Source organism: Protopterus annectens, chromosome 8.part0 (assembly GCF_019279795.1).
Source record: "Protopterus annectens isolate FY-2018-M chromosome 8.part0, PAN1.0, whole genome shotgun sequence".
NCBI classification, from domain to species: Eukaryota; Metazoa; Chordata; order Ceratodontiformes; family Protopteridae; genus Protopterus; species Protopterus annectens.
In genome coordinates, this window is record NC_056741.1 from 96,013,483 (window position 1) to 96,038,753 (window position 25,271).

At 37.9% G+C, this 25,271-nt stretch overlaps 1 protein-coding gene across 1 annotated transcript in view; it reads right to left on the bottom strand.

Annotated features, from left to right (window-relative positions):
- The window catches only part of LOC122808667 (C-type lectin domain family 4 member E-like), a 431,913-nt gene extending 410,524 nt beyond the window's left edge, over positions 1-21,389 (bottom strand). The window contains exon 1 of the mRNA XM_044079643.1: positions 21,189-21,389. Within this exon, the coding sequence (XP_043935578.1) occupies positions 21,189-21,294 (106 nt within the window). The 5' untranslated portion in view covers positions 21,295-21,389. The remainder of the gene's footprint in view (positions 1-21,188) is intronic.
- Positions 21,390-25,271: the final 3,882 nt, after the last annotated feature.

Here is a 25,271-nt window from a genome sequence, read left to right on the forward strand (position 1 = left end):
GGGCACCTGTCCTACAAAAAGACCCTGTATATAACTCTCATTTACACCTATATGTATGACTTATACAAAGGATCAGACAGTGTACTATGTTAGTTTCACACAATATTTATGATATCTTATTCTAAAAAAAAAATTATAAATCAAACAGCTTTGGACTGACTAAACAGATGTCGACAGGTATACAGTACTGTACAATTCTCAAGGTCTGGGAACATTATTTTTCCCCAATTTTGAGTGATCTCAGAGTTTGCATATAAAATTAGCCTTGCAAAAAAAATATGTATTGTTTATTTACTGTTTTAAATTTTGAATGCATGAAGATTATTTTTCGGCACATGCGTAATAATGCATCAACATTTACATTTTTGACGTATTGCAATGGCTGTTTGGGACATCAAGAAATGCAAATGATGTATAATCCTATCTATAAAATATCTAGATCTAGATACAAATATAGATCCATAGATATTTATATCTATCTATGTATTTGTACAGATAATGTCTACCTGCGTTTATCTTATGTATTAGTAACCATTTGTTTGTCTCTGTTAACGTGCTTTGTTATGTGGAGCTTTTCTCCCCGGGCCTCCACTGACAATGTAAAATAAACAAATAAATATATATAAAGATTAACAGAGAAGACACTGACAGATGTGATTCTATCCTGCCTCCATCCTGATCATTCCTGAATTGCTCACCTAGCGTTCTATCCTCTGCTTGCTTCCCATTTTTAACTTTGCCCTATCCTCCCATTTCCAGCCTTTATTCTTATCCAAAATTAGAAAAAACTCAATAAACATACCACACAAATGGCATATACATGCAAGTTCGATATTTCTGAAATTCGATCCTCTGGTCTTTGAAGATGAGAGGTCCGATGTTCTGAAATTTCAGTCCTATGAAGTAGACCTACATATGTATTCATATTATATATATATATATATATATATATATATATATATATATATATATATCTATCTATATATATATATATATATATATATATATATATATATATATATATATATATATATATAGGTTCATATAGGTTCACAGGTTCATACTAGGCTATCTGCCCTAGGGCATTTATAAGCCTAGCCAGAGTGTGTGTGGCTTTCACCACCCCTTAGGATGAGAATACTATACCCATTAGTTTGCTGTGCCTCTGTCCAGCAGTGACACAGAGATGATTCCGGGTAAACCTCGATCTCCCATCCACTCATCAAGATTTCTCTTGAACAGAGTCAGTGAGGGGCTCTGCCTCACATGGACTGGGATTCTGTTCCATAGTGTAGGGAGTCTCTGGGTGATGAATCTGTCCCTCCAGCACGTCCTATTTATATCCGTGTTGAGGTTTAAGTCTCTTGCTCTAGTGGCTCTGGTGGATTTGGATTTTTTGAGGTGGAGCATGTCCATTAATTCCGGGTTGGACATGGCCTTGTATGTCAGGCACAGATCACCTCTGAGCAGACGGTATGCGACTGAATAGAGCTGGAGTTTCTTCAGTCGGGCAGCGTATGACATATGTTTGAGCCCCTTTATCCTTTTATATATATATATATATATATATATATATATATATATATATATTCTCTGCTTCATATTGCCTACATAGAAGTGATCTCTGCTTGACTTACAAAGCCATATCTGACCCAGCTCTGTTAGAAATACTACATCTAAAGAAATCCCAATCCCTCCAAACCACAAGCTCCGCAGACCTCAACCTCATTACCAGAATCAACAGAATGTGCTAGAGGGACAGGTTCATAACCCAGAGACTGCCCTTTCTATGAAATAGGCTTCCCATACATGTCAAGCAGAGCACCTCACTGGCCCTCTTCAAGAGAAATCTTGATGAGCGGATGGGAAATAGAAAATTCACACTGGGGATCACTCCAGTGGCTCTAGTCGACAGAGGCACTGGAAACTAAGGTTGGGTGGCATGAAGCCAGGGTAATCCTATGGGCTTGGTTTGTAAAGGCTCCAGGGCCATTAGCCTATTACACACCTATGAACCTATATATTTTTATATATGTGTGTATGTGTCTGTGTGTGTGTGTGTGTGTGTGTGTGTGTGTGTGTGTGTGTGTGTGTGTGTGTGTGTGTGTGTGTGTATGTATTTGTGTGTGTGTGTGTGTGTGTATGTATATGTGTGTTTGTGTGTGTGTGTGTGTGTATATACCTGCATATCTCTCTCTCTCTCTCTTTCTCTCTCTATGTGTGTGTATATATATATATATATATATATATATATATATATATATATATATATATATATATATATATATATATACCTGACTAGATCGACACGTTAAAAGAGCGAAAACGGCTTCACCGATGCCAGAAGATCGACAAGGCAGAAGACCGATGGAGGAAGACACCGACGCTGAGAACACTGCGATGGGGAAAGGATGTGTAAGTATGTGGTAGTGACGGACGTTAGGGTGCGAGTAAGGTAAGTATGCGATGTTGACGGTGTGTAGGGATAGGGGTGGGATAAGTGAGTTAGGGTTAGGGCGCGGGTTAGGTAAGGGTGCGAGTAAGGTAAGTGTGTGATGTTGGTGGTGTGTAGGGATAGGGGTGGGATAAGTGAGTTAGGGTTAAGGCGTGGGTTAGGTAAGGGTGCGAGTAAGGTAAGTGTGCGATGTTGGCGGTGTGTAGGGATAGCTGTGGGATAAGTGAGTTAAGGTTAGGGCGCGAGTTAGGTGAGTGTGCGATAGTGACGGACCTTAGGGTAAGGGTTTGGGTTAGGGTTGTAGATAGTTGTGTATGTATGGGTTAGTGTTGGTTTGTAAGGATTTTGGTGTGCTTGTGTTGTGTGTGTGAGTTTTGGATAGGGGATTTGTTTTGTTTGTTGTTATGATGTGTCGAGTGTATGAGGTGTCGTGTTTGTGAACTGTCGGTCTTCTGGCGTCGGTGAAGTCGTTTTCGCTCTTTTAACGTGTCGATCTAGTTAGGTAGATCCATATATATATGTATATATATATATATATATATATATATATATATATATATATATATATATATATATATATATATACATACATATATATTCACTTTATAATCCTGAAATTTTGAAATACTGAATTTCAGAATCTTGAGATCATGAAGCCGAAAGTTTACAATACCGAATCCCCAGAAGCACAAATTTTGAATTCCCGAATATTACATGCACACATGCACATACACACAACTCCCCCCACACACAAATACATGAACCTACACTACAGACACTGACACACTCTAAATCCCATAAACAAAACCCTTAAACATAAATACTTACCTGAATCTCCACCTATCCATTCATATAGCGCAACACCAGAAGCGCTAATTCAAAATCTCCGAACTTCGGGATTTTGAATTTCGCGCTTCTGGTGTTTCGGTATTGTTAGCCTTCAGCTTTATGATCTCGAGATTCTGAAATATGGTATTTCAGAATTTCAGGATTATAAAGTGTTCCTATATAGATATATATATATATATATATATATATATATACATATATATATATATATATATATATATACATACGTATATATACATATATATATTTATATGGTCTACTATCAAAAAAACAAAATAAAAAAAAATGTGCATTACATCGAACAGAAACTTTGAATTCCTGCCTACTAATTAGGCGTAAATGATTAATATGCTGAACAAATTCAGTAAATTGTACATTTATGTCAAATATTGAACATAATGTCAGTGTAGGTGAAAACGCAAGTTAAACTCCTACACTTACATTCACATTTATCAGGAGGGCAAGCCCCCATGCACCCCCACACCTCCTACAAATTATAGATTCCAACTCTGAGATCACACTACAGTGAGGAAGGTGATACATTTCCCAATCCGCACTGTACTGTGATCTCTACGCATAACATTGAGTACATATCAGTGAATGCAAAGCTGCATTCTCTATTTACTCTCACTCTCCTAACATTTGGCCACATGGAAATCGGCCAACTGCTGTTTGTCACTTCCATGTTTGCTGAACCTAACTTCAACATTTTAAAAGTAAACCTATATATATATATATATATATATATATATATATATATATATATATATATATATATTTATATATATATATATATTTATATATATATATATATATATATATATATATATATATATATATATATATATATATATATATATATATATATATATATATATGTGATGTGTGTGTGTGTATATATATATATATATATATATATATATATATATATATATGTGTGTGTGTGTGTGTGTGTGTATATATATATATATATATATATATATATATATATATATATATATATATATATATATATGTGTGTGTGTGTGTGTGTGTGTATATTTCCCACTTTTCTGAGATTTAAAAAAGTTCAGTTACAGGCTTGCTGTTCTTGAACTGTTTGTAAGTTTCTTGGAGGCCATTTTTTGCTTGGGCGAAAGGGAAGTCTCTGTCTTGATCAGTGGCAGTGAAAAACATTGAGCAGCCTGCCTGCCCCTGTGGGAGTGGTTACTGACTTGAAACTGTAGTTTTATTGGCCATTTTCGGTCAATTCCAAACTCCTTCATCTTCCCCTCTTAAAACCCTCTTTTGCACGGTTTTGCGCGTTTTTGTTCATAGCGCAACAGCGGGCAGCGTCGCCTAATTGGGTTTAAACTATTCCTGGTTCCACAAAGTCTGCTCTTCACTTTTTCCCTTAGAACTGCTCTATCTCTCAATTTAAACACCATATTCTCATTCTAAGGCCCTTCACTGGTCCAATTAAGTAATAGTAGTTAGCACTATTAAACTATAAGCACTACTTACTCTTATACTCTCTACGATTACCCTGTCCTCTATTGGTCCGTCTTAAATTCAGTTTCCCTATATTACTCTAGCATGTCCAAAGGTCAGTCAATGGTTTCCTCTCCAGTCCAGCTGGTGAATCTGGGAATTTTGAGGCAATGTTACAACTATCTCATGTACACGGACAACCCTCTCCTCCTCCAAACAGGTTCAAATATATGTGAGAGATGCAACTATTTAGCCAAACTTGTGGCTGAGCTCTCTCATCTCAAAACTGGTGTAACCAGTCAGGAGGAGAAGGTAACCTCACACAACACAATTCCAGTATCACATAGTCCCACCACATCAGCGAACCAAACACATAAATACACAAAAACATACTCGGAGGCTCTAAATAAAAATCTACCTAAGCAACAGAGACCTCCAAAGCAGACATCCAAGCAAACGCTACCTCAAAACAAAACACGCACAATACATAGCCCACAAAGTCAGTGTGCCAAGCAGCCACAGCCCTTAAGGCTGAATAACACACCTGATACTCTTGTAATAGGTGACTCTATTGTCAGACACACTGACGCCCCGCTCACCAGGCTGAATAAAGAGACGGTCACGGTGAACTGCATGTTGTGTGCTAGGATCCGCCACATAACGCAAGCACTCAGGTCACTCCAAAGCAAATACAAATATGACTCAGTCATTGTACATGCTTTTGTGAATGACCTGAGATGTACCTCCTTGGACTACATGAAAAGAGACATAGAGGAGCACTCTGATCATGTAGCCCAGGCTGGTATGACCCTGACCTTGAGCAGCATCTTACCCTCACCTAGAATGATGCCACAGTACAAAAACAAAATGATCGATTTTAACAATTGGCTAAAATTTTGGTGTCATTCAAAGGGGATCCAGTGTCTGTCAGCCTGGGATGACATGCTCGACAAGACATGTTGCTTCGCTGGGGACAGCTTGCACCTGTCGCCACTGGGCTTTCGGATATTGGCAAAGGCTCTTGCCACCCCCATAGTGCCTTTTTTAGGCAAGGCTCAAAAGTCAAACCCACCCCCATAGACAGCACAAGGAACAAGAAACTAAGGCTAATGCTGCTGAACGCCAGAAGTCTTAACCTCAAGATGCATGCACTCAAAGCTCAACTCAGTATGGAGAACATCAATATCTGTGCAGTGACAGAAACCTGGTTCAAGGCTCCAGAGAGCACCCCAGCACTACCAGGCTATACCTCATATCATGCATTTTGGCCCCAAAACCCGCACCGAACCACAAAAGGAGGGGGAGTTTCCATATTTATCAAGGATATCCACACCTCCAGGTTAGTGGCATTGCACGAAGTATCAGAGACCATCCATGTGGAACTAACAGTGGGCAAGAGTGCTTTTCAGTTTATAGCATCCTACAGACCACCCTCTCAAAGTCAGGAATCCCACTTGGCTTTCCTGAAAACATTGGAGAACATGAAGATCTCTCCGAACACCATTATATTGGGTGACTTCAACTACCCAAACATTGACTGGGAGCACTACTCAATCCCCAGCACCTTAGCCCAAAGATTCCTGGAAATTATAAACTCAAATGCTATGGAACAACTAGTCACCACTCCCACAAGAGGGGACAACATACTAGACCTGATCATTACCAACATGGGGACTCTATGCTCCACACCAGAAGTATATCCCTCATTGGTAAGATCAGACCATAAATTAATTTCACTGGATGTGCACATCCCGACCCCACCCTCAGCCCAGAAAACCACAGTGAAAAACTTCTCAAAAGCAAACTTCTCACTTCTCAAAACCGAAGTGGAATCCTTCAAGGCCTCAGGGCCAGTGGAAACTATGGCCCAAACTGCAGAAACCTATATAAATGCATTCTACGGACATCTCCAGGAATGCATGGATCATGCTATCCCAAACAAAACCAATACCCAATCATCCAAAGGCAGGCGTCCAGTCTGGTGGACCCCTGCCATAAATAAACTGTACAACAGAAGGAGGAAGCTACTACATGATAGAGCAAAATCCCTAATAGGGAAGGCATCTCTGATCAGCACTAGCAAAAAATTACGATCCCTCATAAAATCCTCCAAGGCCAGCTTCGAGAGAAAAATTGCACAGGACACCAAAAACAATCATAAGGCTTTTTTCAGTTATGTTAGGAACCTGGGATGCAACTCCCAGACTTGCTCTGAGTTGATTCTAAACGACAAAAAATACACTGAACCCACAGACATTGCCAATATCTTGGCAGACAGGTTCAGTGCAAACTTCTCCACCCCCCACCCCCCCAAAAGAGCAAGTATCTATCCCGGCAGAGGGTTGCCTCCCAAACATCTCTTATGCTCAGGTGAAGCCTGCCCTCTCCAAAGCAAAAAACATTGCTTCCATGGGACCAGATGGCGTCCCAAGTTGCGCCCTACATGAACTCCAAGAGGAACTAATCCCTCAAATAAAACAGCTATACAATCTCAGCCTCACTACAGGATATGTGCCCACAGAATGGCGTACAGCAACAGTGGTCCCACTCCACAAAGGTGGAGCCTCTACGGACCCTGGAAACTATCGCCCCATAAGCCTGACGAGCTTAGTCTGCAAGGCTATGGAGAGGATCATCATGGAGCTCATAAACAAAGACATTGCGGACCTACAGACACTAGATCCTTCCCAGTTCGGCTTTGTCAAGGGCAGATCCTGCCTTTTGAACCTGGTTGACTTCTTTGAAACAGTCACCAAAGCCATAGATGAAGGGAAGGTAGTCCACACAGCCTATCTGGACCTTGCAGAGGCATTTGACACAAAACCCCACTCGGGCATCATAGATAAGCTATCCATCTTAAATATAAACCCCTATGTCACAAGATGGGTCGCAAACTGGCTCAAAGACAGAACCCACAGAGTGAGAGTTGCTGGAGCCATGTCAGACTCGAAACCGGTCACAAGTGGTGTCCCACAGGGTTCTGTTCTGGGACCACTCTTGTTTGGTATATACTTTTCCGAGGTACAGGCAGACATGGGAGGACTATGGCTCACCAAGTTCGCAGATGACTGCAAACTGGGAGCCATAATCGACCTCCATCTGACACAAACATCCTTCAAAAAGGTCTCACAGAGAAAGATAACTGGTGCCAGCACCACGGTTTAAAGCTAAATGCCAAAAAATGTATAGTCATACCCTTTGGCAAAAACAATGTGCCCACAAATTACCAAATAGGCAGAAACCCATTAAGTACAGAGAAAGTTATTAGGGACCTGGGGACCCAAGTTGATAGCAATCTCTCCTTTGACAACCACATTGCCAAAGTGGTTAGAAAGACCTTCTACATAGCCCACCTCATCACGAAGGGTTTCACATCTAGATCAAGAGAGGTAATCGTGCCCCTTTATTCATCCCTCATCAGGCCCATCATAGAATACAATGCCCCTTTTGGGATGTACCTTACCCGACACCTGCAGCAATTAGAAAGACCCCAAAAGTATCTCAACAAGAGGATCAAGGGTCTCAAGCAGATGCCATATGCTGCTCGGTTAAAAAAACTCCAGCTCTACTCAGCTGCATACTGCCTACTTCGAGGCGATCTATGCCTGACATACAAAGCTATGTCAAATCCAGAATTAATGGACATGCTCCACCTCAGTAAATCTAAATCCCTTAGAGTCACACGCTCGAGGGACTTGAACCTCAGCACAAAAATAAATAGAACTTGCTGGAGGGACAGGTTCATAACCCAGAGGCTCCCTTCACTCTGGAATAGAATTCCAGTTCATGTGAGGCAGAGCACCTCACTGAATCTCTTCAAGAAGAATCTCGATAGGTGGATGGGGGATCGTAGGTTTGTCCCAGGGATTACTCCCGTGTCACTACTAGACAGAGGCACAGTAAACTAAACCTTAAAAAGGGCACAGTATAGTCAAATCAAGGGGTGGCGTAAGCCATACAGAATCGGGTTAGGCTTATAATTGCCCCAGGGCAGATAGCCTAGTATGAACCTATGAACCTATAAATATCTATATATATATATATATATATATATATATATATATATATATATATATATTTTTTTTATATATATATATATATATATATATATATATATATATATATATATACATATATATAGAGAGAGAGAAAGATCTATCATTCTCTTCCTTGACATTCCATCTTAGTTAAGACATGTAGAACATTAACACACGAGCAACTGTTTTTTTTTTAAACCGTATTAACATTACTCTTTGTACATATTACAGTGTGCAGCATTTGACATTGTGAAGCATTGCTGTTCACAGTTAGTAAACAGTGACAGTTCATCTTCTTTGACAAAAATATGTAGAGAAATGCCTTTGGCAACATTGATATACTGACCATTGTGCAAATGATCTTAGCTTCAATGCCCAAGAGAAAGCAAATCTGATATATCCATAAGTGACTCAAGGTAATCCTGGCATTTTATTTAAACTGTCAGTCAGGTATGTGGAAGGTTATGATTGATTGATTACTACAGAATTTTAAGCATTGCTCATACATTCCTTTCAAATGACTGCTTTATTGAGTAAGTTTTTCTGTGGCATCACTAGTTAATCCACAAATCAATTGAATGTGAGTTAGACAGTCAGAGGTTCAAATCCAGTGAAGTGCACATTGTATTACTATAAAATGCATTTGTTAACATGATCTCATGGCTTATTGAACACATATGGTCTGAGAAGTTGCACTTGGTTGTGAAATTTTCACAGTTGGAAGGTTTAGATCCTCTAAGTTTGTATTCCCTTATTGCCATGGTTTTAGTCATTCACACATAGTGCTGTTAATGACTCATGAAATGTAGCTTTGTAGCAGCTGTTGTAAAATTTGCTGTATGGCTTCAGTAGTCAGTCAGACATGAATGAGGTGTACATTTCATCATTCTGACTTACACTCCCTACCATGCAATGGGTAGGTGTAATGCATATTGGATAATAGGTTTAGCATAGTGTGTTATCATCATCATCATCATCAGCCCCCTTTTTCCCATTTTCTTTTCTACATGGGGTTGGGTTATTTTGTTAACTTTCGCCAACTCTCTCGATTCAGTGCCACACTCTTGCCTTCTTCAACACTCATGCCTGACTGTTACAGATCTTCTTTTACACAATCCATCCACCTCTTTGCTGGATGTCCTCATTTCCTCTTACCTTTTTCCTGTTTGTCCAAAATATTTCTCACCAGATTGTCTTCTGCTTTTCTACACATGCCCAAACCATTGTAATCTATTCTCTTTGATCTTTTCTGCAATTGGAGCTAGTTTGACTTCTGCTCTTATATCCTCATTTTTTCATCTGTCCCACAGTGTGCATCCTACCATATTTGTCAGGCACTTCATTTCCATCACCTCTAGCTTCTTCAACTGTTCTGCCTTTACTGTCCAGGTTTCTGTACTATACAGTAGTACTGGTCACACCACTGTCTTGTACACCTTGCTTTTCAGGTTCTTTGGCATTCTTCTGTCATAGACTACACCTGATATTCTAGACCAGTTGGCTGCAGCACCTCTGATTCTAGCTCTGAACTCTTCATTCAGACTTCCCTTCTCCTCAACCACCCCTCCCAGATACTTGAAGCTGTTTACCTGTTCCAATATCTTCCCTTCTTTCTCTATTATCAGCTTCTTCTAAATTCCCCAATTTGCTGCCATTGCCGCCATCTTATCTGTGCTTAGTTTCATCCCAGGTGTCTACAGATTTGCATTCCATTATTTTATCCTTTGCTGAAGTTCTAGCTCAGAGTCTGCCTGTACTGCCACATTGTCTGTATACAGCAGCTTTGGTGATCTGTCAACTCCAACCTGTTTGCTAATGTAGTCCATCACCAGTATGAACAGCAGTGGGCTCAAAGCTGAACCCTGATGTACATCTACTCCCACTGGGAACCCCTCTGTGAGGCTGATCACTGTTCGTACTTGAGTCACTAGTAACTTGTACATAGCCTGAACTAATTCTACTAATGTTTCTGGGACTTCAAATCACCACAATACTGCCCAGATCAGCTTTCTTGGGACCTTGTCATATGCTTTCTCCAAGTCTAGGAATGCTCAGTTGGACTCTTTCCTCATCTCTAGCTTCTTCTCAAGTATCTGTCACAATGCAAACATTGGGTCAGTTGTGCTGCATCCTGATCTGAATCTGAACTGCTCATCTCCCATCTTACATTCTACTACTCTGCATATCCATTTATCAATCACCCTGTCCAGAACTTTCATACAATGTGGTAGGACTTTGATGCCTCTGTACTGCCCACAGTTGTGGATGTCCCCTTTGTTCTTGTACAGTGGCATGAGTGTGCTTATTCTCTATCCATCTGGTATACACCTTTCTATCCACACTGCTATTAGTACCATCAGGAGCCATTTCTCCCCTATCTCACCCAGCATCTTTATCATATCTGCTGTGACCTCGTCTGAGCCTGCTGCTTTCCCTGACTTCATCTTCCTTAGTGCTGTTCTTACTTCTTCTAAGGTGGGCTCCTCTTCTTCTCTCATCGTAGGCTGTTTCTGGGACAGTACAGCTTCTCTGAGGTATTCTTCATTCAGAAGCTTCTGGAAATACTCCTTCCATCTGCCTTTCATGTCCTGTGGACCGGTGAGCAGGTTGTTGCTGGAATCTGTTATGAAAGGTGTCTGACTATCTTCTTTATCTTTTTGTCTTTGCCTTGCAACCTGATATAGTTTCTTTGTGCACCTTACTAGTGTGTAAAGTATAGCACAGAGTGTGTAAATTACAATGTATCATTACTGTGTAATCTGTTATTCCAGTAGGTGTTGTGCTTTGATCCCTTTTTTTTTGCATGTTGTTCAGTAATACTCTTTACACTGTTGCAGTGCAATACTGAACTACCTAAAAATCAAGAGCTTCCCCTGACATTATCATAGCACATACAGGGGGAAAAAGGGGTTGTAACACCTATAGAACCCACATATCTGCCATATAATTTGCATGGCAGGTGGCAGGGTACTCTGTAAGTGTCCTTAACTTGGCACAGAAGAATGATATATTTGGTGGTGCAGCACACGTTGAAGATGGAAGATACTAGAATGCGCAAATACTCCACTACTGACACACGTCAGGTGACTGCTGATGAGTGACACTGAGCAACAGTGACATAAGTTAACATTAATAGTTGCTTTATCACAACTTTCAAGTGTCTAACTGATCATAACTTGATATGTACATTGCCAATATATTAGGTGAGGTTTGTGAGTCCATAATTGTTACATGTTGTAAACAAAAGTTATAATAATGTTCTACAAGACCTCAAGTATAAAAAAACAAAGAGAAAACAAATTTCTGTATGGATTTTTGACATTTAACTTGATAACTTCTCAGATTTCAGTCTTAAACTGGTTGGATTCAACCTGCTAAAGAAAACTAAAAGCACACATTATTTTGCAAGAGGAAGTTATACATATCAACTACACAGCTACAAAAATATGGAGGACCAAATCCCAAAATAAAGGAACCACTGCCACCACACACAGAAATCACAGCAGCATGGAATTTCAACAGAAAACAGCAATCAGGGATTTCAAAAGCAAGGAATTTTTCTCAGTGAGTGGAGCTCACCTCTCAACTGTCCAGATTTTTGCAGAATGTCCAGATTTTTGCCTCATACTTTTGGTCTGTTCCTCACAAAATGAATGGTTTTCTGGCAAATCACTGAGGATTGAAATCATTAAGCAATCTGGGTTTCAGACTTCATATTCATTGGAAAATGCATGTTAGCACAAAACGTGTCATACTAACAACGTTCTAAGCTTTTAAGTTGTTATTGTTGTTTGTCTTTTTGGCTTTTCTCGGTTAGGGGTCACCACAGTGGAACTCTGGTCCGCTAATGATTGGCAGTCGATTTTTATGGTGCCAAGTTGCCAGCCCGACACCCAGCTTTCAGCAAAGGCACGCCCATTCACGCATGTCTTTCGGAGGCCACTCGACCATGGGGAGGACATGCAGACTCCACACAGATGTTTAAAATATGACCCTATTTTGGGTCCTTTAACCTCTCATTATTTATGTCTTGCCCAGATTTCTTCCATTAAGATGTTGAGAGATATGGAGTGGAGTCCCCATGAAACTGGGACTTGGGCAAGTGTAGAGAAGCCAAGCAAATGGCATAATAAATTAATAAATGCATACATAATTAAAATACCTTTGGTAGTAAGCTACAGGTTTAAGTATAGCATCATACAGCTGTGGGCAGTTCTATAGGATATGAATTCAAGCTTCTTTGTGAAGGAGCTAGAGCAAACTACCAGTTGAATAAAATATTTGACTTCTTCACATATTTCGATGGCATTGTCAAATGATTCTATATGTTATGTCTGCCTTAGTCAAAAAATGGTTCCTTAAATACGCAAAGGAGTAAAAAAACAATATTTTTTAATTCATTACATCTGAGTGATACCTCCAGCTGCATCTGCAGTTAACTCCTACTGACACCTCTAGGAGTCTAATACTGCTTGTTCATATTTACATCATAATTCCTAAACTGTGCTATCTATAAGATTTTAACAGAGTTCATCTTAAAGCGTACACAATAGTAAACTCAATTGAACTAATATTTGACCTCAGTCCAGTGCAGGTAAATAGATATTAACTCTTGTTTTTATTATATTACTTTATATAGATATAATTTTTATATTTTTCTAAACATCTCAGCAACCAAGAAACGCAGACACAACTCCTTGGCCTCACATGAAATCTCTCAGCTAGATGAATAAAATGCTGCTGACGGTATGTGTGTAACTTGAGTGCCAGCTGAGATATTATAAGCTGTTTACAAAATATTACAAGTGTAATAGTTACTGTGTTTACAGTGACTTATAACATTTGGTTTAAGACCCATAACATAAAGAATATTACCACTATAAAATAGTTTGTGCAGTTTGACATTTATACTTCTCTCATAATGCCTATGGTTCCAGAGATATGAACACTTGTTTGAAATGTGAGGACATAATTTGAATCTGTCAAAAGGCTTAGGCTCTGCCCATTGGAAGTTACAGTACAAACTTCCTGAGCTCTATTGGAGTGAATGAGTTATCGTCATCTTTTCCTAAATCACTTATACTCTTGAGATTCGCAATGTGAGTAGTATGGTATAGAAATCTTCCCAAACTTCAGCAACAGCATCAATTTATTCTTTGGGATTAATGGAAAGTTCCAGGTAATATGACAGATATAATCCATACAATATGTCCTGATTCTGTCCCATGGCCAGCTCAAACTGGGATATGCCTGGTACACCTCTTAAAGGAAACATTTATGAGATAGCCTTACAAAGAATCGGAACCACCTCACGTGATTCCCCTCAACTTTGGGGAGCAATAGCTGTATTCCATGATCCTCCTGGATTGCCAGTCCCCTCATTCTGTCGCATGGACAGCAGGTACATTTACTCTGTGGTGGTACTTGACCTTGCAATTATATGCATTCAGTCACTACCCAAAGCTCATATCTATAGGTGAGGTTACAGTTAAGACAAACTGACAACCAAACTTGAAATAGCTACTCCTCTCTAACCTGAACAGGACAATTCATCCTTTCCTTGTAGATAACAATGACAGCTCAGTATAGGTTCACCCACACCTTTCAAACTGTTAGCACAAAACATCTAGACAAAGCCAAAAACAATGTAGAGGCAAAAGATCCCAAAATAGGGACAGATTTTAAATATGGCTATTATAAACCTAGAACGTTGCTAAAATTACACAGTTCATGCACTGGGGTGTACTTTCTGAACTTTAAGAAGTCTGACACTCAAAGGACTGCTATTATTTACTGACTTCAATTTGTAATGATTAGCTAGAAAAACAAAAATGTAATGAGGTATAGACTAAAAATATGAAGGAAAAATATGGGCATTCTACAAAAATCTGAACAGCTGGCAGGTGTCATAGCCCGAAGTGAATCACACCAATACCTGCTGGAACTTACAGCCACTTGAGGCTAAGAGGACAACATTAGCTAAAAAAAAAAAACGTGTAACACTCACATTGTCCAGACTGGATAGTCTACAGAACCATGACCCTGCCTCTATTCTCAATTCTATACCTTACCTTGGAAAAATCCTTTCCATAACTCTACCACTGTGTGACGAATCAGGCACTGAATGTATGTAAATATACACACACACACACACACACACACACACACACACACACACACACACACACACACACACACACGTGCACACACACACACGCACACACACACACACACACACACACACACACACACACACACACACACACACACACACACACACACACACACACACACACATTTATCATATAACTTAATACCTACTCTAAATCTAACATTCAGTCAGACAAATGCTCCTACAAACTATCCTTCTGCCTAACTCTTACCCTAACATCACCCGCACTACTACCCTTAACATAAAAACCCACAACTGCTTTTGTAATCCTATGCATTCTACCAAATGCACATTGGATATTCAACACACATACCACAGACCCATCATAGAGTTTAATGCCCCCTTCAGTATGTACCTCATCAGAAATATGCAGCAACTGGAATGTCCACAAAGGTTCCTTACAAAAAGAATGCAGGAGTAAACACAATGTCCTGCCCTGATTGCCTCAAAGACCTGTATCTTTATTCGGTATCAGACAGATGATCTTTGTCTGACATACAGGGCATTCCTGGACCCTGTTTTAATGACCCTTTTGCAAATCCACAAAACAAACAGCATTAGATCTAATACAGTAAAACACATAAATTTTGTTTATGACATAAATAGGACATGTTGGAGAGACAGATATGTTTCTCAGAGAGTGTCCATTCTCTGGAACCATCTCGCATCAGTGTGAAGCAGCGTTCCCTCCCATCCCTTTTTAAGTGTAGCTTGCACCAGTTGATGGTAATTAGGAAATTCACCCCTGGTCTGGTTCCTATGTCTCTGATGGACCAAAACAGTCAGTAAATCACCACTTATATAAATCAAATGTATGGATCACACGGGTTGCATGGCTAGGCTTATAAAAGCGTTAGTGGTCTTTAGCCTAGTATATTCCTATGAGCCTATGAATTTAAATAGTTTTCTTATAAAGTTCTGTCAGCAAAGGCTTGAGTAATATAGAATAAATGTGGTACTTAAATGTAACAAACTATATATAAAAAGGTTGGGAGGGTGGCCTAATGGTTAAGGTGTTTGCCTTATAAACACAAGGTGCAGGGTTTTAGTCTCACAAGTGATAACTGGCTAGGCTTAAAATGGCTCACAAGGGCAGTTTGCTTAGTACTATCAAAGTTAAATAAGATTAGTTAAAACTGAAACTGCTGAAATGTCCCAGTCAAGAGAAAAGTGTTCCTGCTGTGAATAAAAATAAATGAACTTCGCAAAAGGCACAGGAACACAGCGGCTTAAATCTTCTCAGAATGTCAGTTATACAGAATATATCCAGCTCATCCAAAAGAACAATAGCTCCACAAAAAGTAAAAGGGAACGTTCTTTATTGTAAGACCAGTAAGCGCTTTCACCCTTGGAGGGCTTCTTCAGACTGTACAAATTAATTAAAAGGCACAGCCCTTAAATAGTCAGTTCAATTAAAAATAATTAAACAATTAAAATTCAATGCTAAAGTATTTTAAAAATACAGAATAACAGTTCAGAGACCTAATGGTATGGTGACATCATACCTGAAACAGCATTATAATATGCAACAATTCTATTTGATGCTTGTAAAAAATATAAAGGATATATATAACATGGCATGACATCCCTCTACATCTCTAAAACTAGTTTAAACATTGTTTGTAACATTTTTACTTCCTTATAATGCTTGCAATGTTATCCATAGGCCACCAGATGGTGTTATAACTTAATATCCTAATAGGCATGATACACTTTTCAACTGAGAGTTAGCACACAATCATTTTCAACTGATACTAGTAAAAATACAGAATAACAATTCAGAGACCTAATGGTGTGGTGACATCATACCTCAAACAGCTTTATAATATACAACAGTTCTATTTGATGCTTGTAAAAAATATAAAGGATATATATAACATGGCATAACATCCCTCTATATCTCTAAAACTAGTTTAAACATTGTTTGTAACATTTTTACTTCCTTATAATGCTTGCAATGTTGTCCATAGGCCACCAGATGGTGTTATAACTTAATATCCTAGTAGGCATAATACACTTTTCAACTGAGAGTTAGCACACAATCATTTTCAACTGATACTAGTATGAAAAATGTGTTATAATTAACTAGGAAATACATGCTAGTAGATATATAAAATCATATGTCATATCATATGTCCGGTTTGTGAAAAAGTAATAAACAATGTTGAGTTCGTGAAAAACAGAATATGAGGCATAAATATACTTAGTTAAAAACTATAATTCTAGACCCTATTGCATCTGGGTCCTGTTAAAAATAGAATACCCATAGGTTAAACAATCTAAAAAATGGTATTGTAAATAAAAAGAGATTTTTTATACATATATATACGATAATTATCAATGTTTTGAAGCTCTACCTAGCCTCCTTTTCTTAAGGAAGGGGTAAATGTTAATTTTGTCATTCAGACCTGGAGGGTGGTCAGATTTACATCGAATAATCCACCTGGTTTCATATTCTAAGGTAAGTGTCTCCACATCCCCTCCTCTTAACGTGGGAGTAATACTTTGTATAACAAAAAAGGTAAAAGTATGCCCATCCCCTCTGTTTTTAACGTGCCCTGGCTAAACACGTTAAAAACAGAGGGGATGGGCATACTTTTACCTTTTTTGTTATACAAAGTATTACTCCCACGTTAAGAGGAGGGGATGTGGAGACACTTACCTTAGAATATGAAACAAGGTGGATCATCAGATGTAAATCTGACCACCCTCCAGGTTTGAATGACAAGATTAACATTTACCCCTTCCTTAAGAAAAGGAGGTTAGGCAGAGTTTTAAAACATTGATAATTATTGTGCATATATATGTATAAAAATCTCTTTGTATTTACAATACCATTTCTTAGATTGTTAAACCCATAAGCATTCTTTTTTAATAGTACCCAGATGTAATATGGTCTAGAATTATAGTTTTTAACTATGTATATTTATGCCTCATATTCTGTTTTTCACGAACTCAACATTGTTTATTACTTTTTCATAAACCGGACATATGATATGACATATGATTTTATATATCTACTAGCATGTATTTCCTAGTTAATTATAACACATTTTTCATACTAGTATCAAATGATTGTGTGCTAACTCTCAGTTGAAAAGTGTATTATGCCTACTAGGATATTAAGTTATAACACCATCTGGTGGCCTATGGACAACATTGCAAGCATTATAAGGAAGTAAAAATGTTACAAACAATGTTTAAACTAGTTTTAGAGATATAGAGGGATGTTATGCCATGTTATATATATCCTTTATATTTTTTACAAGCATCAAATAGAACTGTTGTATATTATAATGCTGTTTCAGGTATGATGTCACCACACCATTAGGTCTCTGAATTGTTATTCTGTATTTTTACTAGTATCAGTTGAAAATGATTGTGTGCTAACTCTCAGTTGAAAAGTGTATCATGCCTATTAGGATATTAAGTTATAACACCATCTGGTGGCCTATGGATAACATTGCAAGCATTATAAGGAAGTAAAAATGTTACAAACAATGTTTAAACTAGTTTTAGAGATGTAGAGGGATGTCATGCCATGTTATATATATCCTTTATATTTTTTACAAGCATCAAATAGAACTGTTGTATATTATAATGCTGTTTCAGGTATGATGTCACCACACCATTAGGTCTCTGAATTGTTATTCTGTATTTTTAAAATACTTCAGCATTGAATTTTAATTGTTTAATTATTTTTAATTGAACTGACTATTTAAGGGCTGTGCCTTTTAATTAATTTGTACAGTCTGAAGAAGCCCTCCAAGGGTGAAAACGCTTACTGGTCTTACAATAAAGAACGTTCCCTTTTACTTTTTGTGGAGCTATTGTTCTTTTGGATGAGCTGGATATATTCTGTATAACTGACATTCTGAGAAGATTTAAGCCGCTGTGTTCCTGTGCCTTTTGCGAAGTTCATTAAATAAGATTAGGACTTTTGGAAGGATCAGACAAAAGAATAGAATGGGAGAATGTGGTTGCACATACTTTAATACTCCTCTAGTCTGGAAGATTTATGGATATGTGAAAGAAATAATAAAGGAAGATAGAGACTGAGTGCTATGAAAATTAATGAATAACACATTGTGATAGAAATTTGGGTATGTGTATAGCAGTTTAAAATGCAGAATTTAACTCTTGGAGGAAAAAGGATTTACCTGCCGATGGAGAGTTTGTATATGGCTGAAAGTACCTTATGAAGTTAACAGGTAGACTGACTATATATCTTTGTTTGACAAACTGCTTTTAGAAACAAATAAAATGATATAAAATAAAAATGATGTGATGCTTATAATATAAGCTTCTATAAATTTAGGGCACATATATTAACTGCTTGTCTTCATATAATTGGGTTTAAGGACTGGTCTTGTTTTTACTTACATTGCAACAGTTTTGGTTGCAGAGACCCATGAACACTTCTAGTAAGTAACAAAATGTCTCTGTGTAACACAAGTAAACAAAAGAAGATTTTGAAGAGATTTGTTCTAAACCAGTCATGTTTATTTTCACATAACCCTCATTTCCGGAAATTACTTGTTGTTGCTGTTTTCCAAATTATCACTTTTCATGTGTTGGTGCCCTAGCTGTTTGATAAGAAATTATATATATGAAACCAGAGCCCTTGTATCTCTATCTGAAATGATAGTTTTTAATATCCAATATTTTGTTTATGCACGGTGAGAAAATGATTGAATTTTTATGTTTTTTATGTTGTTGCTACATGGAAATGGAAGACTCGAGTCTTAGAGGAATGATAAAATCATTTTAGTGCTTAGAACATTGCCTTTAATGCTGACTACAGACTGACACAGTTGCAGTATCATGGTTAGGACTAGTCATTCTTTACAAGCCATAAATGACATGGACTCAGTTATATATTTCATAAGAAATGAAGATATCCCTTGGGAACCTAAATAGTTCTTATAGTTTATGAAGGCAAAATGTTTCTCATAAAGAACCAGATTAGAAACGTATGTCATAACCTCTGGTCAGAAATAAAATGGCTGACTCAGGGCTTTTTTCATTGCTGCTGTCATATGTCGTGTTTTGGAACGTTTAGGGAACAGCATGTTAAGCTGTAACATTCATGAAATTTACAGCAACATTTCCAGTTCACTAAAGTAGTGTCTCTGTTGCTGAGCAGATAAATGTGCAAATGGAAACATACCTGTCTTCAGTGAACGGTATGTAAACACAGCATTCTGAATTGCCCAGAAATATTTCTAGAAGTAATTACTCACACTGAGTTGAGCCATTGGCTATTTATTTTTTTTTTCATTTAACAAACCAAGCAGAAACTTCACAGTGTGAAGTTTGTGAAGTTCACTCCTTGAAATGTGTTAAGCATTCACTAATAAAAAGTGAACTGTAAAATATGTACTACAAAATAATAAAATAATAAAATAGCACGTATTCCATAGCTGAGTTAAAAATGGGATATCATTACTGGGTTTCCTGAGACTTTGAAGGATACCATATATTTTTTTCTTTCGTTTTACTAGACTAGAATTTATCTTTTCTACCATAATTGCCTACAGAACTTCATCCACCCCACTCAGAAATATAAACTGCTCTCCCAGTGGATTATAGGGAGTAGCAGTTCTGACATTTTACAGATCAAATCATTTTAGCACAATCATGAGGAAAATGTTCTTGTTTCCTTTTAGATGAAAATGCAATAAGGAAAATGAGAAATATCTGCCTGCCATTGGTGTTTCTACACCCTAAACACATGGAGAGATGTAGTAGTTGTTATTGTTTTACAAAATAAATAGTGATACTTCAGTGTGTGCTGTCCACCAGAATTTTTCACAATTGTTGTTGTTATAATTCTATTGTGCAGTATCTGAATATGATAGCTTCAAGCTTTCCCCTTATTGTGACCTTTATTTTTCTCCAATGTTAACTGCAGTATAGAAGTAGTCCTGGAGATATCCTCCATTTAGGCAGAGTTAGATCTGCCTGCAACTTAGCGCTCATAGCTAGTGACATTTTAAACTTGAACAGAATTGGTGAGAAAAAATGCTAAGTTTAAGGGATGAAATGAACAGGCAATGAAGGAAGTTCTGTCTTGAATTTTTTTTCTTTCTTAATTAAATGTACTTTCAGGTAATTTACAATGTTTACCAGCATTTAGTTAATCACCTCTCTAGATTGTCATATACATGGTTCAAAACACATAATTCCTTAGCAATATTCATACCTCTATTCAGACCTGGAGTCCCTTGTTCCCTTTCAGTGTCTGTCTGATGTTGCTCAATTGTGGTATAAATGTCCTGAGATGGAAGGTGAAGCCCATCGTATGTCATGTCTGTTTTCTTTATACTTAGTTGTTAATAAAAATGGTCAAATGTTCAAGAACTGTCAAAGCAAGAATTGTGCTGTTTCCTTACTCTGCATTACTAAGCAGCTTTATATTATGTCTGAACTAAGGGTGGAGGTTAAAAAAAGACGTGACTCAAAGAAAGGAAATTGCAAAAGAGTAGCCTTGCAATCAAAATGCCAAAACAGCATATAAATTCCCATGAATGTTATCAAGGAAATGAATTCAAATATGTTACAGTGCAATCCCAATGTAATGAATGCACATTACTTTTATTTTATGTTGCATGCAGAGATTAAAATGGCTTATATTTTTCAGAGAAATGTAATATCTGTTAAACATGGGAATGCAAACATTTGCTATGTAAAACAAAGTTTTTGTCAGAGAGTGTGTGTGTGTGTGTGTGTGTGTGTGTGTGTGTGTGTGTGTGTGTGTGTGTGTGTGTGTGCATATTGATAAATTCCTTTGGTGAAAAGCAATACAAAAGTCCATTAGTTATGTATTTAATCTGTGCAGAATGCTGTATGCAGTAAAATGCAAACAATTAATTTAAAAAACATGTATCAGCATTCATGAAAAAGATGTTCTAAGGTGGAATGAAGTGCACAGTTAACATACATTTCTGCTTTGTTCTGCTTAATAAGGAATCAACATCAGGTTAAACTCCCTGACACTGAACTTTCCAGAGTCACTGCTTTTGTAGAAAATCATTGTTGCAGTTTCTAAGTGCATGCCAACGGCGATTCATTTGTTTTGAGAATGCACCCTTGTCATGAGCTTATGGAATTGTGCTGCTGTTATGCAGATTTGGGACACAGTAAGCCCTATCTTCCTGCAAAAATGTTCTTTTTAATATTTTATGTTGAGTTCTTGTGTAGTTTAACTAAGTGAGCTGGGTCTTCAAAAGGGAAAAAAATAATAGGTGAAGTGAAGAGCAATTTTATATCACATAAAACTACTTCATTAGATTTTTTTCTGTAGAGAAAACTACACTAATTCAACAAAGCGGAAAATGATGGGGGGGGGGGGCATACCTCTCAACCACTTACAGCAAAAAATCTGGACAAAGTGTAAAATGATGGGGGCATACCTCTCAACCTCTTAGAGCAAAAAATCTGGACAAAGTGTAAACTGATGGGGGCATACCTCTCAACCTCAGACCAAAAAATCTGGACAAAGTGTAAAATGATGGTGGGGGGCATACCTCTCAATCTCTTAGAGCAAAAAATCTGGACAAAGCCAAAAATGATGGGGGATGCAAATAGGGGCAGATTTTAAATATTGCCCTTACAAACTTAGAAAGTTGATAGAAGAACAGGGTTTGTATTAATATAACAATTTCAGAAGGATTAGAAGTCTGAAACTCAAATGTATGCCATTATATAGTGGCTTCAATCCTGATATTGCCCATGCAGACTTAGAAAGGTGATAGAATGGCAGGTAGGGCATTACCAAATATAAATTACAATTAGTATTAATACATATAAATAAAGTGCTTGTATTCATTTTTTTTCCATTATAAGTTTAGTTTAAGTGTAGCTGAGTGGGTTTGCACAACATGGCCTTGTGCTCAGCATTGCTTAAGCATTTCATAGGAGCTAAATATAAATGTATAGCTGAAGTCCTCAGTGGTGAGATAGTGTAGTGGTTAGAGCCCAGGCTTTGAATGCAGCAGTTAACAGTTCAAATACCAAAAAAGGTCCTTTACTTTTACATGGGAAAGCATTATTAAAATCATTTTTTTATTTTAAATTATGTAGTAAATGATATTTGTTAACCAGGGAAGTATAGCTGGTTCAAAGTGGAAGTGTCAGTTCATATAATGTGAAATCACCCACGTAAAAACAAATATCCCTTACAGTATAGTCACACCCCAAGGTAATGGAATGAAAGCACACAGGGGGATGTCATGTAAAGTAAATCATATACTCTGAATAATGTCAGTAATGATTAATTAATTTACAATTCTGATATTTTTTCTTAAATGAAAACTGAGCAATGCTTAGCAGTGCTCAGCTCTGCTCAGCCAATTTGATCATTGCTTAGACATGAATTCTAAGCAGTAGTCAGCTCAGTTAAGTGGATTTGTGCACTGCTCACTACTGCTCAGCATTTTCCCCTTTAAGCACTGCTCAACTCTGCTTAGCAGATTTGCTCACTGCTAAGCTGTGCTCAACATTTTCAAAATGGTCCAATGACAGCAAAGGGCAGGAATATGGCCTTATTTAAACTACACAGGTGGGAATACAGCCAGAAACTGTTGTAGTTTGATCTGTGCAGGAACCATGTCTGGCGTTGGAGAGGGAGCATGTTTTCATGCACAATGCTTGGGCATTCTGGAGTCGAGTGTCATGGCTGGACCTCATTGAACACCATGATGACAGATTGCTGCAGGGTCAGTCCCAGGGCTCACAGTACAAAGCAGAGGTCTGGGACCATCTGGCATGTGATCTCACCTGTGCTATTGTGTAATCCCCTGAACTGGTGAGCAGGTATGGCATCATTATACTGACCTAAAGCATAGGAAGGGGGCACTCTTGGCCCAGTAGATCCAAGATGCTCGGGCATGGAATGCTACAGTAGTTTGGAAGTATCTCATCCATAGCTGTACCAAATTCTAGCCTGAGTATGTGATAAACAGGTATGCATAATGTTTGTGTTTTCTCCCTACAGCTGCAGTGGAGAGGGCTAGCAATATGGAGGCCTATGCTGACAGACTGTCAAGGCTGTGCTGACAGGCTGGTAAATACAGATCTACCTTGCAGTATATAGTACAATAAATAAGAAGGAGTATATTGTCTACTGCCAGTAGGTATAGTGTGTTATGTGTCTACTGAATAAATATACTTTGTCAGACTAACATTGATAAACAAGATATGCAGTAGTAATGCACTGTCATATTACTAAAATAAAGACTTATACCACAAACTGTTGTGATTACTCTGGTATGTTGTTGTAGAAATAGAATGTGTACAGGTTCTTCATGGCTGTGACAACATAAATTAACTGAGGTTGTTCTGAGAACCAGCTATTATGCAAAACAGTAGACTGTGGAGCTGTAAATTAAGATATACATGAAATATGAAATATGTTATGCACTAAGATCTGAACCCTGAATAGAAATGTCTAATGTATTATAGTGTGTCCCCTGCCGCATTCCCTTGTGTTAACCTTTGCTTTGCAGATTGTATTATTTCAAAGGATTAATACACAGTACACTAACTATCTGTCATGCACGAATCTCACGATTACAAGGTCAGACTGTATGACCCACAGAGTACTAGGCAGAAATCAGTCAAAAAAGAGACAGCCATTCCCCAGTAGTTCAGTGTTATGAGAAATATCCTTGTTGTTCATTTTAGCACACCCAGACATGGTTTGAATTGTGGGAGTGGTACTGAGATGTGTGCATATATACACTCAAGAAATCTTGAATATTTGTAGAAACAGTCAGATAGTGGTAACAGATATCTTCTCCACAGGTCATACAGATGAAGAAATGTTTGTAGTAGCTGTAGGAAGGGTATACTAATACACTGTGTACAACTGTTCTACTGTCCAACCCCATGACTGAAAATGACAGAAGGATAGGTACATACACCATGCACTCTTCCCGATACATGTCTCTTAAGTGTCATGCTGTCACAGCTAGTGGTCACTGCTGCCAATAACCTTACACACAGATAGGAATCCATGTGAAGTATGCCAGTAGCACAATTACACAACATTAGTGCAGGGTACCCTTTCTTTGTCAGATATGTAACCCTGACATGTACAGGCCCCATCTAGTAATGCATACATAGTTGTTACAGTCTGCCCCATACCATTACAAGTTGACAGTTTAACAGGTATGTATGTGCTACAGAAGCTATGAGCCATAGGCAGATGTAAAGTGACAGCAGACCTGTAGAGTATTGAGCAATACTGCTGCGAAAAAATAGAAGCCTATACAGTTGTCAATGG